The sequence below is a fragment of the Ascaphus truei genome, chromosome 18 (assembly GCF_040206685.1).
Source record: "Ascaphus truei isolate aAscTru1 chromosome 18, aAscTru1.hap1, whole genome shotgun sequence".
NCBI classification, from domain to species: Eukaryota; Metazoa; Chordata; class Amphibia; order Anura; family Ascaphidae; genus Ascaphus; species Ascaphus truei.
Window position 1 is genome coordinate 19,492,496 of NC_134500.1, and position 15,559 is coordinate 19,508,054.

Genomic DNA, 15,559 nt, shown 5'->3' on the forward strand with positions numbered 1-15,559 from the left:
CGTGCGCGTATGGCAGGGATACTGTTGTGTGTATGGGGAGAGATACTGTTTTGGCGTGTGTACGTGAGGAGAGATACTGTTTTGGCGTGTGTACGTGAGGAGAGATACTGTATTGTATGTGTGTACGTGGGGAGGGATACTGTATTGTATGTGTGTATGTGGGGAGGGATACTGTATTGTGTGTGTATGTGGGGAGGGACACTGTACTGTGTGTATGTGTGTGTGTGTGTGTGTGTGTGTGTGTGTGTGTGTGTGTGTGTATATACTGTATTTTGTGTGTGTGGGGAGGGGGTGGGCAAGGATACCGTATTGTGTATGTGTGGGGAGGGATACTGTATTTTGTGTGTTGGGTGGGAGGATACTGTATGTGTGTGCGTGGGCGATACTGTATTTTGTGTGTGTGTGTGTGGGGGGGTAGATACTGTATTTTGTGTGTGGAGGGGGGTATTGTATTTGGGGGAGTATTGTATTACGTCTATACACGTGACATAATATAACACCTAACGTGAATAAGCGCTTCAGACAAACAATGGAAAAAGGAGTCCCTGTGCCGAAGAGCTTACAATTTAAGTGGGGATAACGTCCAGAGAGAGAAGAGAGTGTTTTGGTAACTGCGTCTGCAAGGGGCCAAGGTCCGTCCATACAAGATGTATAGTATTAGCCAGCGGAGCTACAATATGCTTAGTTAAAGAGGTGTGTTTTACTAAAGGTCCTAAAGGTGGAGAGAGAGGGTGCCAGTGGATATTGAGGGGGAGGACATTCCGGAGGTGTGGGGCAGTGAGTGAGAGAGGTTTTAGGTGTGAGAGGGCTTTAGATGCAATTTTATTGCATGCTAGTAAATCTAAACCAGGGATTCCCATAAATGTGATTTATTTTTTTGTGGAAATAGCAGCATTTCAGTATTGTGCCAAAAAAAAAACCCCTAAATATTTTTGGGATGAAGTTAGTTGTTTTCCTCCGACTTTTGTTTTAGTGCAAAATGGCAAATTCGCCGAGTTCGCACACTCTTGGACGAGTTCGCTCATCTCTAGTTGGTATTGTTTGTTACATTTTCTGTAAGATCACAACACCCAATAGCACGCCTATATATAAAAAACAGAGAGTTTAACCCCTTTCCTGCCAGAGAGAAGTGTAAAAGAGGGGAGATACATTGTTGTGGTTTGCAGCTTAAAATGCATTGGCCAAAGAATTTAACTAAATGGCCCTCATTTATGAAAAGAAAAACAGATAGGTATTTAACTATATAATTTGCCATATAGGATGTAACACTGAGGCTTTTTGTCTTTTGTTATCTGCCAGAGGGACAGCGAAAGGGATTAAAAAAAACATAAAAAATAAAGTGTTACACGTGGTGGCTCAAGTTCCCAAAGAGCATGTTCAATATAAAACAACATTACGTGTATTAATCTCCTTTCTAAAGAGAAAGATGGAGGGTCCTAAAAAATGATTTCAGGGATCTAGGCCAAACTCTTAAGGCAAGGACCTGCAAGGTAGTATTTTCTGAAATACTACCAGTGCCATGCGCTACCGCAGGGAGACAGTCAGAGATTAGGGAGGTTAATGCATGGCTAAGAAAGTGGTGTAGGAAGGAGGGTTTGGGGTTTTTATAGCACCGGGACACCTTTTCTGAGAGGTGCCATCTTTATTCTAGGGACGGATTGCACCTCAATGAAGAGGGATCTTCTGTGCTAGGGGAGAGAAGGTTAAACAGGTTGGAGGAGATTTTAAACTTGGATGGAGGGATGATGTGGAATGAAACATATAACGAACTAAATAGAATAGATGAGGAAACAAGGGGTTATGGAGGTAGATTGGGGGCAAGTGTGAGAATGACAAGCAGCGAGACACCCATAGTAAATACAGATAATACTAGAAAACTTCTAAAGAGTAAACCCAATTCACGAAGAACGGCAGGAGCAGATAAGATAATAGTACAGACTGAATTTTTTTTTAAATGCATGCTTGCTAATGCAAGAAGATTGACAGAGAAAATGGGGGAGCTTGAATTAATAGCTGCAATGGAGCAGTATGATATCATAGGCATTACTGAAACATGGTGGGATGAAATTCATGACTGGGCAGTTAATTTAGAAGGTTTAAACCACCAAATATCTATGAGATTGAGAAAGCTAAAATACTTTTGCAAATGGAAAAGGCATCAAAACTTGGTCATGTTTGCATAATGGGTGACTTTAATTATCCAGATGTAGACTGGGGCAATGAGATTAGCGTTACAACAAAAGGAAACAGGTTTTTGAGGGTGCTTAAAGACAATTATATGACCCAAATTATTGAGGAACCATCCAGGAGAGGGGCAATACTGGATTTGGTAATATCAAACAATGTAGAAGTAATAGCAAATATTCAAGTCCTGGAACATTTGGGTAACAGTGATCATAACATGGTCTCATTTGAAATAAATTATCATAAAACAGATTACTTGGGTTCCACAAAGACCTTAAACTTTAGAAAGGCAGATTTTAATAAACCGAGGACTAATCTACAAGTAAGGGAAAAATGTAGAAGATAAATTACATTCTTTAAAACATTGTTAGAAAAGCACACTTATCAGTGTATACCCTTGGGTAATAAGTATAAAAGAAATAAGTCAAAACGAATGTGGCTAAATAAACAGGTAGGGGAGGAAATGGAAAAGAAGAGGCAGGCGTTTAGATTCTTTAAGTCGGACGGGATGGAGGCATCATATCAGAATTATAAGGAAAGTAACAAAAATTGCAAAAGGGCAATCAAATTAGCAAAAATGGATAATGAAAAAAGGATTGCAATAGAAAGTAAGAAAAGAATGCACACAATGCGCACCAAGGATTAGAATAGGTAGAAAATATTAAACGTGCGTGAGTGTGTTTCCCCTCTGCAATCCAAGCATACCACGAGGACGCCGACTGAAAGCTGGATCGGGCTGCTGATTACCATCCTTGTAGCTGGACTACTCCCTTTAACATCTGAGGACTTTGAGATTGCGGGGCTTCTGGTCAACGGAGCCCGACCCTCTGTGAATATGCGGATGATCGGATCATTAGGATCCACCTCTTTTAATGTGAGTGTTAAATGTTCCATTTAGACATATAAATTATATTTTGTTATACTAATTGAGTTTTTTTTTATCTCTTTTTGCGCCCCTTTTTTGTTTTTATGAATAAATTTCAATAGTAGTGCTGCAGGAGGAAGCCACAACCTCCATATTAATAAACAATTGGTTAACTAAGGAAGAAGTTCTTAGGCGTCTTGGAAAAAATGTAAGTAAATAAGGCACCTGGCCCCGATGGCATACATCCAAGAATTCTCAAGGAGTTAAGTTCAGTAATAGCCAAACCATTACATTTAATATTCAAGGACTCCATTTCCACATGCTCAGTACCACAAGATTGGCGTAAAGCAGATGTGGTGCCTATATTTAAAAAGGGAGCTAGATCACAACCAGGGAATTACAGACCTGTAAGCCAGACTTCAATAGTGGGAAAACTACTTGAAGGGGATAATATTCCCTAATGGAAAACAAAATTATTACTTAATAGTCAGCATGGATTTATGAAGGATAGCTCATGCCAAACTAACCTTATTTGTTTCTTTGAGGAGGTAAGTAGGAATTTAGACAAGGGTAATGCAGTTGATGTGGTCTACTTAGATTTTGCAAAGGCTTTTGATACGGTTCCACATAAGAGGTTGGTGTACAAAATAAAAGCAAATTGGACTCTGTAAAAATATATGCACCTGGATTGAAAACTGGTTGAAGGATAGACAACAGAGGGTTGTCACAAATGGAACTTTTTCAGGTGGGGCTAATGTCGTGTGTGGAGTACCTCAGGGATTGGTAATGGGACCCCTGCTTTTTAACTTGTTTATTAATGACCTTGAGGTTGGCATCGAGAGCAAAGTCTCCATCTTTGCTGATGATACTAAATTGTGTAAGGTAGTAGAATCAGAGCAGGATGTAATTTCTATCCAGAAGGACTTGGAGAGACTGAAAACTTGGGCAGGTAAATGGCAGATGAGGTTTACTACAGATAAATGTGAGGGTATGCATTTGGGAAGCAGGAATAAACAGGCGACTTACAAATCAAATGGGGATAAATTGGGGGAATCCTTGATGGAGAAGGATTTAGGAGTGCTTGTAGACAGCAGGCTTAGCAATAGTGCCCAATGTCATGCAGTAGCTGCAAAGGCAAACAAGATCTTATCTTGCATTAAACAGGCAATGGATGGAAGGGAAGTAAACATAATTACACTGGCGACACACTTTATTCGAGCTCGGCTAGTCCCACGAATTCGGGTATACCCGGGTGTATTGAGGTTTGTGACTGTTTTCTGCCCGAGTGCATTGAGGTATTTTCCAGGCAGGGATTTAAGCATTTTATTCCCGCTGGCTGCAATACTGCACAGTATATATATATATACTGCATTACAATTCAGGAATTTATGCCATCTGGTAGACACGCGAAGCATTGCAGCCTATTAAATCCTTATCATTATCATTTAACAGATCAGCCGCCTGTCAGCCAGGCATGAACCCGGGCTGGGAAGGCAAACGCAACGGGGCTTGTCAGAGGTGAGGAGCGGCGCATTCCAGGTATCTGCCAGGTACATACTGGGTATTTGCTCGAATAAAGTGTGTCGGTGCAGTATGCCCCTTGACAAAGCATTAGTAAGACCACACCTTGAATATGGAGTACAATTATGGGCACCACTCTTTACAAAATACATCATGGAACTAGAGAGAGTGCAGAGAAGAGCCACCAAATTAATAAAGGGGATGGACAATCTAACTTATGAAGAGGCGCTAGCTAAATTAGATTTATTTACATTAGAAAAGAAGAATCTAGGAGGGGATATGATAACTATTTACAAATATATTCGGGGACAGTACAAGGAGCTTTCAAAGGAACTATTCATCCCAAGGGCAGAGCAAAGGACTCGGGGGCATCCCTTAAGGTTGGGGGAAAGGAGATTTCACCAGCAACAAAGGAAAGGGTTTTTTACAGTAAGGGCAGTTACTGTGCGGAATTCATTACCCATGGAGACTGTGATGGCAGATACAATAGATTTGTTCAAAAAAAGGTTGGACATCTTTTTAGAAAGGAAAGGAATACAGGGATATACCAAATAAGTAAACATGGGAAGGATGTTGATCCAGGGAGTAACTGATTGCCAATTCTTGGTGTCAGGAAGGAATTTATTTTTTCCCTTAAGAGATATCATTGGATGATATGTCACTGGGGTTTTTTGTTTGCCTTCCTCTGGATCAATAAGGAAGTATAGATATAGGATAAAGTATCTGTTGTCAAAGTTTAGCATAGGTTGAACTTGATGGACGCACGTCTTTTTTTCAACCTCATCATCTACTATGTAACTTTGTAACACGGTGCATTTGAACACTGCACATACCTGCAGGGATGGTTATTCCGTGTATCTTGTCTGCCCAGCCAGCATAGTACCTGAAAGTTTTGATAACTCCCTGGAGGTCCACGTAAAAAGACTGTAAAAACGGTTTGCCGCTGTTTAGAGATTCAAGGGTCTGAAAAGTGAATAGAGCAACATCAGTATCCCCAAACGGCACATAAATACAATCCACACGTCAGAAAAAGGCTAAAACCCCATTTGTTTATTATACACACAAGATATTTTATGGCAAATTCCAAATGACCGGAAACCTATTCCTTCCATTTATTAAGAGACAATGGCACCTCTTCGATAACCAGACCCATTGAACCTTATTAAAACGTAGCCAAGATCCCACAGAATGATATGTTGCACATATTCCCATAGTTCATAAGCCTGCGCATATCTAGGTGTCTTGTAGTTCAGTTACTGGGATAAAATGATTTCAGCAAATAAAAATATCTCTTGTGAGCACATTCACAGGTCTCCGACAGGCCTGCCTTTCCCCATTATCTCTTTGCATAGAGTGCTTTTCACTGCAGCCAGGCATTCTGGGAAATGACATGCAAATGAGCAGAGTGTGTCACTCTTTGCTTTATATCCATTTTAACATGGACACCTATATAAGCGTATGCCTGCCGTATTGCATCGTTTTCCAGCACAGCCTGGGTTAAAGAATTGCAGACAAAAAACAAACCGGATCAGCACTCAACAATAATAATGAATTTTTGAGTGCTGATCCAGTTTGGTCTTTGTATAGTTGTATGTATCTTGGGGTGAGGATGCAGGATCATAGCACGTCCAGCTGAAATGTTAGACAGGGCGAATGCTAGTTCATTCAATTATATTTTTTTAAAGAATTGCATAGCCAGTAAAACCTACTCGCAGACAGCTGGGCTTATATTTCCAAAGTGATGCTATTCCATAAGACACCTTACAGTCCATTTGATATATTTTCTTGGTCAACACAATGAAAGAAACGGTGCAAACAACATAGCCACATTTTGTACAGTTCCGCCAAGTTATGTACCTCGCAGAAGCCAACCAAACCCTTAATTTTTGCCAGTCATGCGAGACATGTTTCACTGAACATTGAAACATCTTAAACAGAGCGCAACATCTGTGAATTATTATGGGCACTAAGCCCTCTTTTGAAACATGAAAGATTTATTAACGACGAAAATCCTGCAACATCACCAAGCAGTTGCTGCTACAAGTATATTCTATTTGCATGCTGCTTCCAGTGTACACATGGACGTGTGTGCTACAAACACATACTGTAGGCACAATAAAACCCAGGGCCTCCTTCCCATTGTCTCAACATTCACAGTATGTACTCTTTTGTCATACAATGTTATTGTCCTCCCTCCCACATTGTACTGTGCCACGGAATATGGTGGTGCCATATACATAATAAATAACCCCCTGGCTGCCAGACAGAACTGCAATGTATCGCTGTACTGTATGTGTTGCGGTATCTGGCAGGAAGGGGGCCAAGTTCCTCCAAGAGCAAAGTCTATCCTAAATGCTTATTCTGGTCTTTTAGCCCCATTTTACTGCTCTACAAAACATGCATCATTAATACCATTGTACTAAGGTTAGCGGGAGATGAAGTGAATTGTCCAGTATAATGGCATCCCCCACTCCTCAGGATCGTCCCACTATTCTACAAGCAAACAATTTGGACTACTCCAGTGACTGACGGTTCTGTATATATAAAATCGAAGACGCTTCTGTGTTATGTTTGTACGTTAAAGTTTGCCAAGAGTATACACATGGCTGACTTCCAATCCAAATGTTTGAACTACTTATTCAAATGATGTGTCATCAAGCTTATTAACCTTCTGGCTGTGGTATGGTTAATTATGTGCTACTTACAGCTAGAATAGCTCTATCCCTCTCCACAAGATCAGCCAACTTATCTAGGAGCCGTCCCCTCTCAGATGCATCCATTCTCCTCCAGACTGAACCCAGCGAGAAGGCCAGGCGAGCAGCTCTCACCGCCTTGTCTACGTCAGCCTATTCAGGAAACAAGAAATCGGCAGAGTGAAGATATTGTTGACATTTAGAGGGAAGTTACAGGAAACCAGGAACAATGTAGCAATATAGCAATATATTTAAACAAATGCATTTAAAGGAGCAATCCAAGATGTCGATTTTTAAATATGGAATTGAAGCAAGGGGTCTCCGGAACTGAACCCCGTTAATTTCAGTTCCAGGGACCCCCTACTTCAAGAGATACTTATTTCCGAACTAGGTGCTGGTAGCTGCTCCGGCTCAGCAAGCAGAGCTTTAAAGTTTGGAGCTCACATGGGCCAACAGGAATTCACACCGATAGCATCGCAGCTTTCTATTGACCCCCAGGTGAGATTACAATCTATGATTTTGGTGCCTGAGGCACAGGGAGATAAAGTGACTTGCCCAAGGTCACAAGGAGCCGACACCTGGAACTGAACCAGGTTTCCCCTGCTTCACACTGATATCAGGGTCCGTGTCTTTACTCACTGAGCCGCTCCTTCTTCCTACTTGTTAGTGTTATCTAGCACTAAGAACAACACCTGCACTGCAGAAGCACAGCATGTAAAACCAACACCGTACAGGTCTTTTCTCAATTACCTTTTCAGCTTCTTGGACCTCGGAAATCTGCTCTCCGGTAGCCGGATTGTACACGGGGAAAACCTTCCCACTCTCTGAAGTCTGCCATTCGTTGTTTATAAAAATCTAATAAATAAATAAAAATAATTTAAAAAGGGGGAAAAGGAAAAACACGCTCACAAACAATATAATTCTGAAGTCAATGTTGGTATATAATTTACTAGACATGTATATATGTAGGTCACCCACGCCTGCCATAAAAAAAATGGCACCCTTACTTTTGTGCTACTTTTTACCGATCGTGGACTCCCCCTCCCTCCTCTTCCAATGCAGAGACTTATAACAGCGGTCTGTCTCAGAGGTTAGACCAGAGGTGGGCGACTGCAGCCCTCAAGGGCCACCAACAGGTCAAGTTTGCAGGATATCCCTGCTTCAGCCACTGATTGAGCCACCCGTGCCGAAGCTGGGACTGATTGGGCCATCTGCGCTGAAGCAAGGATATCCTGAAAACCTGACCTGTTGGTAGACCTTGAGCACTGGAGTTGCCCACCCCTGGGAGAGACCAATCTTTTGTTTGAATGAAAAGTGCAGTGACAATGCCATTCAAATGACAATAATAGAACATCTAAGAAGCATTTGGGGGTGTTCAGAAGCCATAAGCCTGTAAATATTGCATTGAAACCCCTTATTTGGCAACTATATGGAGGGGATATTTTTAAATAATTTCACCCAATATGTTGTATTGAAGGAGGACTGTTTAAAACACTTTTTAATGTTATATATTCCCAATTACGCTATATATTCCCAATTACGCTATATATTCCCAATTACGCTATATATTCCCAATTACGCAATATATTCTCTAGTGCGCTATATATTCCCAATTACGCTATATATTCCCAATTACGCTATATATTCTCTAGTGCGCCATTCGGTGTTCAATTTTTGGACAAAAAGTTGCTTAGGGTCTAGATTTCTCTTTGTACTTATCACGTGACGTCATTTGATGCGTGTGACATCCCGTCACGTGACCACGCGGCGTTGCCATGAACACGAGTCCTAACGCCGGCAGAGACAAGGTAAGTATAGCGTTTCAAAGGGCTCATGCGATCTCCAGGCATTTCATTTAATGCCTTGGGGGAGAAGCGCGGGGTCCCTGCAACGCTCCCCCCCCACCCCCGAAAAATCGTGCGCCTCCCCCCCCACTTTTCACACCGTTGCTGTAATGTACCGTCTTTTGTCCCATGACGTGCACATATAAAACGCATACATTTCTTGGTGTGGCAAAACACAAGCAACATACTGGATTAAATAAAGATCTGTAAATAAGAATACCACTTGGGGTGCATTTGCATGTCCCAAAGTGCATGTATTAAAGCAGTAACCCTGGCATGTTTTATTTTTTTACAGGACAGGAACCAGGAGCTGAACTGCTCTATTTTCAGTCTTTGGGGCCCTCTTGTTTGCAAGATACCTGCAGGGATAGGTACCGGCATTTCGATCCCTTCTAGGGTAAAAACAATGTCCATTTAAATCTTCTGCGTGATGCTGGCCAATAGGAAGCCCAACGTCCTATGCTGTGGGCTTCCTATTGGCCTGCATGACACGGTAGATTTAAAAACTAGGAATTGCTTTTGCCAAGTAACTCTGGAAGCAGAGGTGGTCTTTGGCTCTGAAGAGAACGTGGTTTAGGTGTGGTAGTCCAGCCTCTCTTCCCACTACCCCCCTCCCTCCCCGCCCACTCCCCCCCCCCCCCCCCCCATGTTCATGTACTATTGTGCTAGGGCGGGACTGCTGCTGAAACGTTTTGAGAAAGTATTTGAATTGTACAGGTTAATCTTTTTGAATAGCCATCAATAAAAATGGTTCCATATCTTCTACAGACAGAGAGAGAGAGAGAGAGACAGACATGCACACACACGCACACAGAGAGAGACAGACATGCACAGAGAGAAAGAGAGAGACATGCACAGAGAGAGAGTGAGAGAGTGAGAGTGAGAGACAGAGAGACACATGCACACACAGAGAGAGAGAGACAGAGACAGAGACATGGAGAGAGAGAGAGATGGAGAGAGAGAGAGACATGGAGAGAGAGAGAGAGAGAGAGAGAGAGAGAGAGAGAGAGAGAGAGAGAGAGAGAGAGAGAGAGAGAGACATGCAGAGAGAGAGAGAGAGACAGACATGCAGAGAGAGAGAGAGAGACAGACATGCAGAGAGAGAGAGAGAGAGAGAGACAGACATGCAGAGAGAGAGAGAGAGAGAGAGAGAGACAGACATGCAGAGAGAGAGAGAGAGAGAGAGAGAGAGACAGACATGAAGAGAGAGAGAGAGAGAGACAGACATGCACAGAGAGAGAGAGACAGTTTATTACAGAGCGAGCCCACAAAGGGCTTGTATTTTGGACATGTTACTTCTCCTGTGCCTCAGGCAACAACAACAACAATTGATTGCAAGCTCTTTGAGGCAGGGTGTTACGGTGTCTGGGAAATGCTGTGTTCTGCGTACACTCAGCGCTATACAAGAAAAAAATGTTGATTTAAGTCTGGTCATTTCATGAATCACAGCAGCTCAAAATCCACAGCTGTTCTGTCACACGCGGAAAACAACTGTAGTTGCCTTTGACTACAGTTTGTTAATGGTTTACAAAAAAGTATAGTACCCAGGACATTAGTATATAAAGCAACTGTTACTGCGTTGGGCACACCTCATTGTTTCACATTAGAAAGCAACAGTAATTGCTACTGTTAATGGTTAACATTAGTTTTGTCCCCGTCTTACTCTAAATAAACAAGATATTACCAACGCCTCCTTATTAATGCAAGCCGAGCACATTTAAATTTGCTGTAAAAAAACCCCCACTATTTACTTCAGCATGTGTGTAAAGTGCCTCATCTAATGTTCTGGAACGGTTTCAAGTCTTGGATAACCACCAGCTGCCGGGTTTACAAGCCGAACCTTACACTTAAATAACTCACTGTTGAAAGTTTTAGGTGTTCTGTGTCAGGTAGTACCAGTCTGCAGACATCCATACCACCAAGCCCAAATTCTTTGGCAATAAATTTACATTCACTGGGGGCTTTTTAGAACTCCTCCAGCTATACCGACTCAGATGGCTGTTGATTAAATGTATATACCCCTGTACATTTAATCTGACTTTCTTTATGGACACTCCATAAAAATGCCATGTAATGGACAAGTGATGACACATTGCAAGAAAACACAAGGAATCCCTGCAAAGCTTAAATTAGTTTCTCCCCCCTCCCCGGCTTTTTAATTTATAGCGACTGTTATAAGGGCTCTCTCTAAATCAGAGAAACGGGTGACATGAAATGATCCTATCTGCACGGTATATATAACCATCTTGGAAGGCTGCATGACAAAGAAAGGACAACCCTTAGAAAAGCAGAGCTGGTTTCCATGTAAATCACGCTACAAACGGCACAGCGCCCAGTGAGAGCCCATTGTTCAAATGCAATAGTGAAGGCTATTTACATTTGCTATTGCCCTGGATTCAATGTTAATTAAGGCCGACTTCTGACCATTAATCAGTCCCCGTGTTTTTACAGCTTAATTCAGCATTAAGCATATATATTTCAAGAAAACAAGTCATTGATTAACTACATCAGTTCTTCGGGAGGTGCTGAGGTTATTTACATTTGTGGTCCTACTTTTGTGTAATACTAGTTCTTGAGAATAACACTTTCCCTGAGGGATGGGTATAAAATGGTCCATTGTGGATTAATTGATCCCTTATAGAGACATCTTAATATTGATCCGAAATGGTTTTGTATATCAATGGAAGGTTTTAGTTTTGGCCCGGGAAGTAGAATTCGTTTGAAAACAAAGAATTATTCCCATGGTTTAAAATAAATCAAATAAAAAAAGGCGATTATATATTTTGCAGTCTGATTATACACAGTTTTGGTTACGCATGTAGCAGACATTATACCCATTAACGTGAAAAAATGCACACAATAACGCATGCGTTATCACCGGTTTTAAATAGCCAGCCTTCACGCAAAGCGTGACATTAACCGGAGAAGTCACGTCTGCTATAGCTGCACAGTCGTTTGCAGAACCATGTCACGACTAGTTGACCACATTAGAACAGAATCTCTATAAAAAAAATTCAAAAAGTAACAACTCAAGTGTGAACTACTGTATCTTACTTAATAAGGCGCCAAGAGTATTTACATTTTAAAAACTCGGTAGCAGGGCACTCTTTACATACTGCACCAATTGCTTGAAAACGAGAGGTAACTCTCAATGTATTACTTCCTAGTAAAATATTTTATAAATAAATAAATGTAAGTCAGTATTATCATTTTATTGGTATTGCCTGCACACGTTCATTGTACTGAGCTAAGCATTATGACGGGACGTTGTCACAAAATGAGAAGGCTTCTGCTTCTGCTAAAATACAATTGTCATATATTGAATATTTAGCAGACCTAAGACACTTGCTAAAGTTCTCCAACTGCAGACATTCAGTGAGTAAAGATACTGACTCCATAAACAATAACACTTGAGTTTGAAGCAAAGGAACCTGGTTCAATTCTCCTTGTGACCTTGGGTAAGTCACTTTATCTCTCTGTGCCTCGGGCACCAAAACATAATGTAAACTCATCAGGGCAGCAACTTTAGTCCTATATACAATGTTGCGTACGGCGCACTATACTGTAATTGTGACGCGCTGTGAGTCCCATTGGGGGAAAAGCGCGATATGAAATAAAGTTATTATTATTAATGCAGGAGTCATTCTTCTGCCATCATTTTAGTTACAAATGATTAAAAAAAAAAAAGGGCAGCTGCAGAAAGAAAAAACGCCAATAAACTATTCTTCAGAAAACATACGAGTGCGAAGAACACAATAAATAAGGCAGCAGCGAGGGAGCAACAAAAGAAAAAGAAATATATATATATATAATTATTTTTTTTAAACCCCGATGTTCTAAGAAGAATTATTTCAGATGTCCATAAAAAAAGATATGGGGGAAATATAGTTTTATATACAGCATAAAAAGTTTATGACCGAACAATAAATAATGCCTGTTCTTAGAGACATTTAACAGTTGCAGAGTGCACAGGCACTAAACTTTCAGCACTAACGGAGCGATCGCAAAACCGGCCCATACATTGGTCCCCGTATTCATCAGCCCAGGTGGTAGCATTGTAACATCTCATTTCCTTTCTTAAAGCAGTTGTAAAATGATGTGCTAGTGAAACAATGATGATTTATATTCTTAATTTGGATATTTCTGCGTGATGAGGTCATTATAATTTATCGGCAGCCTCCCCAGGTGCATGGCTCCAAGTCGCTGCCAGTATGCAAACGGACTTCGCGCTAAACCCTAGTTGGATGGATTTTTCCCCCCTAGTGGATTTAATAAACAATGGGTTTTGGACTTGCGCAGATCCACACTTGTTTTGGGTTTTTTTTTTCCCTCGGTACAGGAAGCAGATTTTAACATCCAAGTAATAATGGTGTCCCACAGGAGAAAGGATTCTGGATGAATGCGGAATGGATGGGAATTTCCCAACTTATTTGATTTACTAGCTAGTTATATAGTTTCATTCCATCAAAGTGATCTCTTTTTCATGTGTGGCTTCCTGCACTCAGAGGAGGATCCCAGACTAGCACTGAATAGCACAGAAAGCGGAATAGAAATTAGTACTATAAAAAGAGAGAGAGAGAGAGACAGAGAGAGAGAGCGAGAGAGAGAGAGAGCGAGAGAGAGAGAGAGCGAGAGAGAGAGAGCGAGAGAGCGAAAGAAATAGAGAGAGTGAAAGAAAGAAAGAGAGTGCAAAAGAGAGAGAGGGTGCAAAAGAGGGAGAGAGTGCAAAAGAGAGGGAGAGAGTGCAAAAGAGAGAGAGAGTGCAAAAGAGAGGGACAGAGAGTGCAAAGAGAGAGAGAGAGAGAGAGAGAGAGAGAGAGAGAGAGAGCGAAAGAAAGAAAGAGAGTGCAAAAGAGAGAGAGAGAGTGTAAAAGAGAGAGGGAGCAAAAGAGAGAGAGTGCAAAAGAGAGGGACAGAGAGTGCAAAAGAGAGAGAGTGCGAAAGAAAGGGAGAGAGAGTGTGAAAGAAAGGGAGAGAGAGAGTGCGAAAGAGGGAGAGAGAGTGCAAAAGAGAGAGAGTGTGAAAGAGAGGAAGAGAGAGTGCGAAAGAGAGGAAGAGAGAGAGCAAAAGAGAGGAAGAGAGAGCGCAAAAGAGAGGAAGAGAGAGTGCGAAAGAGAGGAAGAGAGAGTGCGAAAGAGAGAGTGAGAAATTAGCTCACTGGAAGGCATAAGATATATAATTTATACTGTATCCAAGATGGGATCTTTTAAAATTAGCAGCTGCAACATTCAGGGCCTGAATGCGTCAGCATTTGGTTCTAAACCACAAGATCCAGACTTCATAAACAATTTGACGAATGTAGACATTTTTATCCTCCATGTACCAGCCCAAAAACACAAAGGTGTGAAACAAGGCCGCCATTCAAGAGGAATCATAATATGGTACAAGGAGGAGCTTAAAAGCCAAATAAACCAAATAAAAAGAGGAGATACCCACATGTGGCTACAAATAAAAGGCTCCATGTTCACCCATCAATATGACACATACCTATGTGCAGCATACATCCCCCCCCCTCCTCCCCATACTACAAACCAGACATCTTCGAGATCCTGCGTAAAGACCCTGGATAAAGTGCTGATATGTGGAGACCTCAACGCCAGAACAGGACTACATATCTACAGATGGAAATAACTACATCTTTGGAAGTGGCACTTGCTGTCATAGCTCTGTGACACGCCGAAGAACCAGCTACGACAGCGCAATAAACAAGACTGGTAAAGAGCTCCTAAACCTGTGTCGCGGTCTGGGACTGTACATTATCAATGGACGGACAAGGGCAGACTCTCTGTGCAGATACACATACAGCTCTGTGCTGGGCAGCAGCGCAGTGGATTACGCAATTACTGATATAGACCCACAAGCCATAAGTGCTTTCATAGTCACACCAGTATCACCCCTATCAGACCACAATCAAACTCTACTCTTTATTAAGAGATCAGACCAACCAAGCACAACACAAAAAAACCCTCTCCAACCTCCATAGCCTGAAAGCCACCTACAAATGGACAAAACAGAGCCTTGTGACATACACAGAAACAAACAACAGCCCAGAAGTCGGAAACCTACTCCAAAGCTTCCAGAACACAAACTACGAGCAGAACAAACACAGAGTAACCCTGGCAGTAAGAAACCTCAACAAAATATTCCATCTAATAGCAAGGAAATCAAACCTGAAAAAAACAGCCTTAAAGCTGCAGTTCAGTCTTTTTTTTTTAAATTTTTTTTTTTTACTTCAATAGTTTCATGTGTGCAATCTCTAATTACCTAAAGAACTGTATAGCTGCAGGTCAATTTGTTTTCTGTGTATTGATCGGCGAAATTTGGTGACATAATTAGTGAAGGGATCTGTTTTTCTTCTGCTTTTGTCTCTCAGTGGAAGCTCATGAATATTCATGAGCACTCCTGCACTGACATGTGCTAGAGGGAGGGCAGGGCTGACAAAGGGGTGTGCC

General features: G+C 41.6%; 1 protein-coding gene across 2 annotated transcripts in view; it reads right to left on the reverse strand.

Moving 5' to 3' along the window:
* ALDH1A2 (aldehyde dehydrogenase 1 family member A2) overlaps window positions 1–15,559 on the reverse strand; it is a 69,409-nt gene that overhangs the window by 26,636 nt on the left and 27,214 nt on the right. For both annotated transcript variants that reach the window (XM_075575790.1, XM_075575791.1), the window contains 3 exons: window positions 8,014–8,118; window positions 7,276–7,416; window positions 5,404–5,533 (listed from right to left, as the gene is read on the reverse strand). In XM_075575790.1, the coding sequence (XP_075431905.1) occupies window positions 5,404–5,533; window positions 7,276–7,416; window positions 8,014–8,118 (376 nt within the window). The remainder of the gene's footprint in view (window positions 1–5,403; window positions 5,534–7,275; window positions 7,417–8,013; window positions 8,119–15,559) is intronic.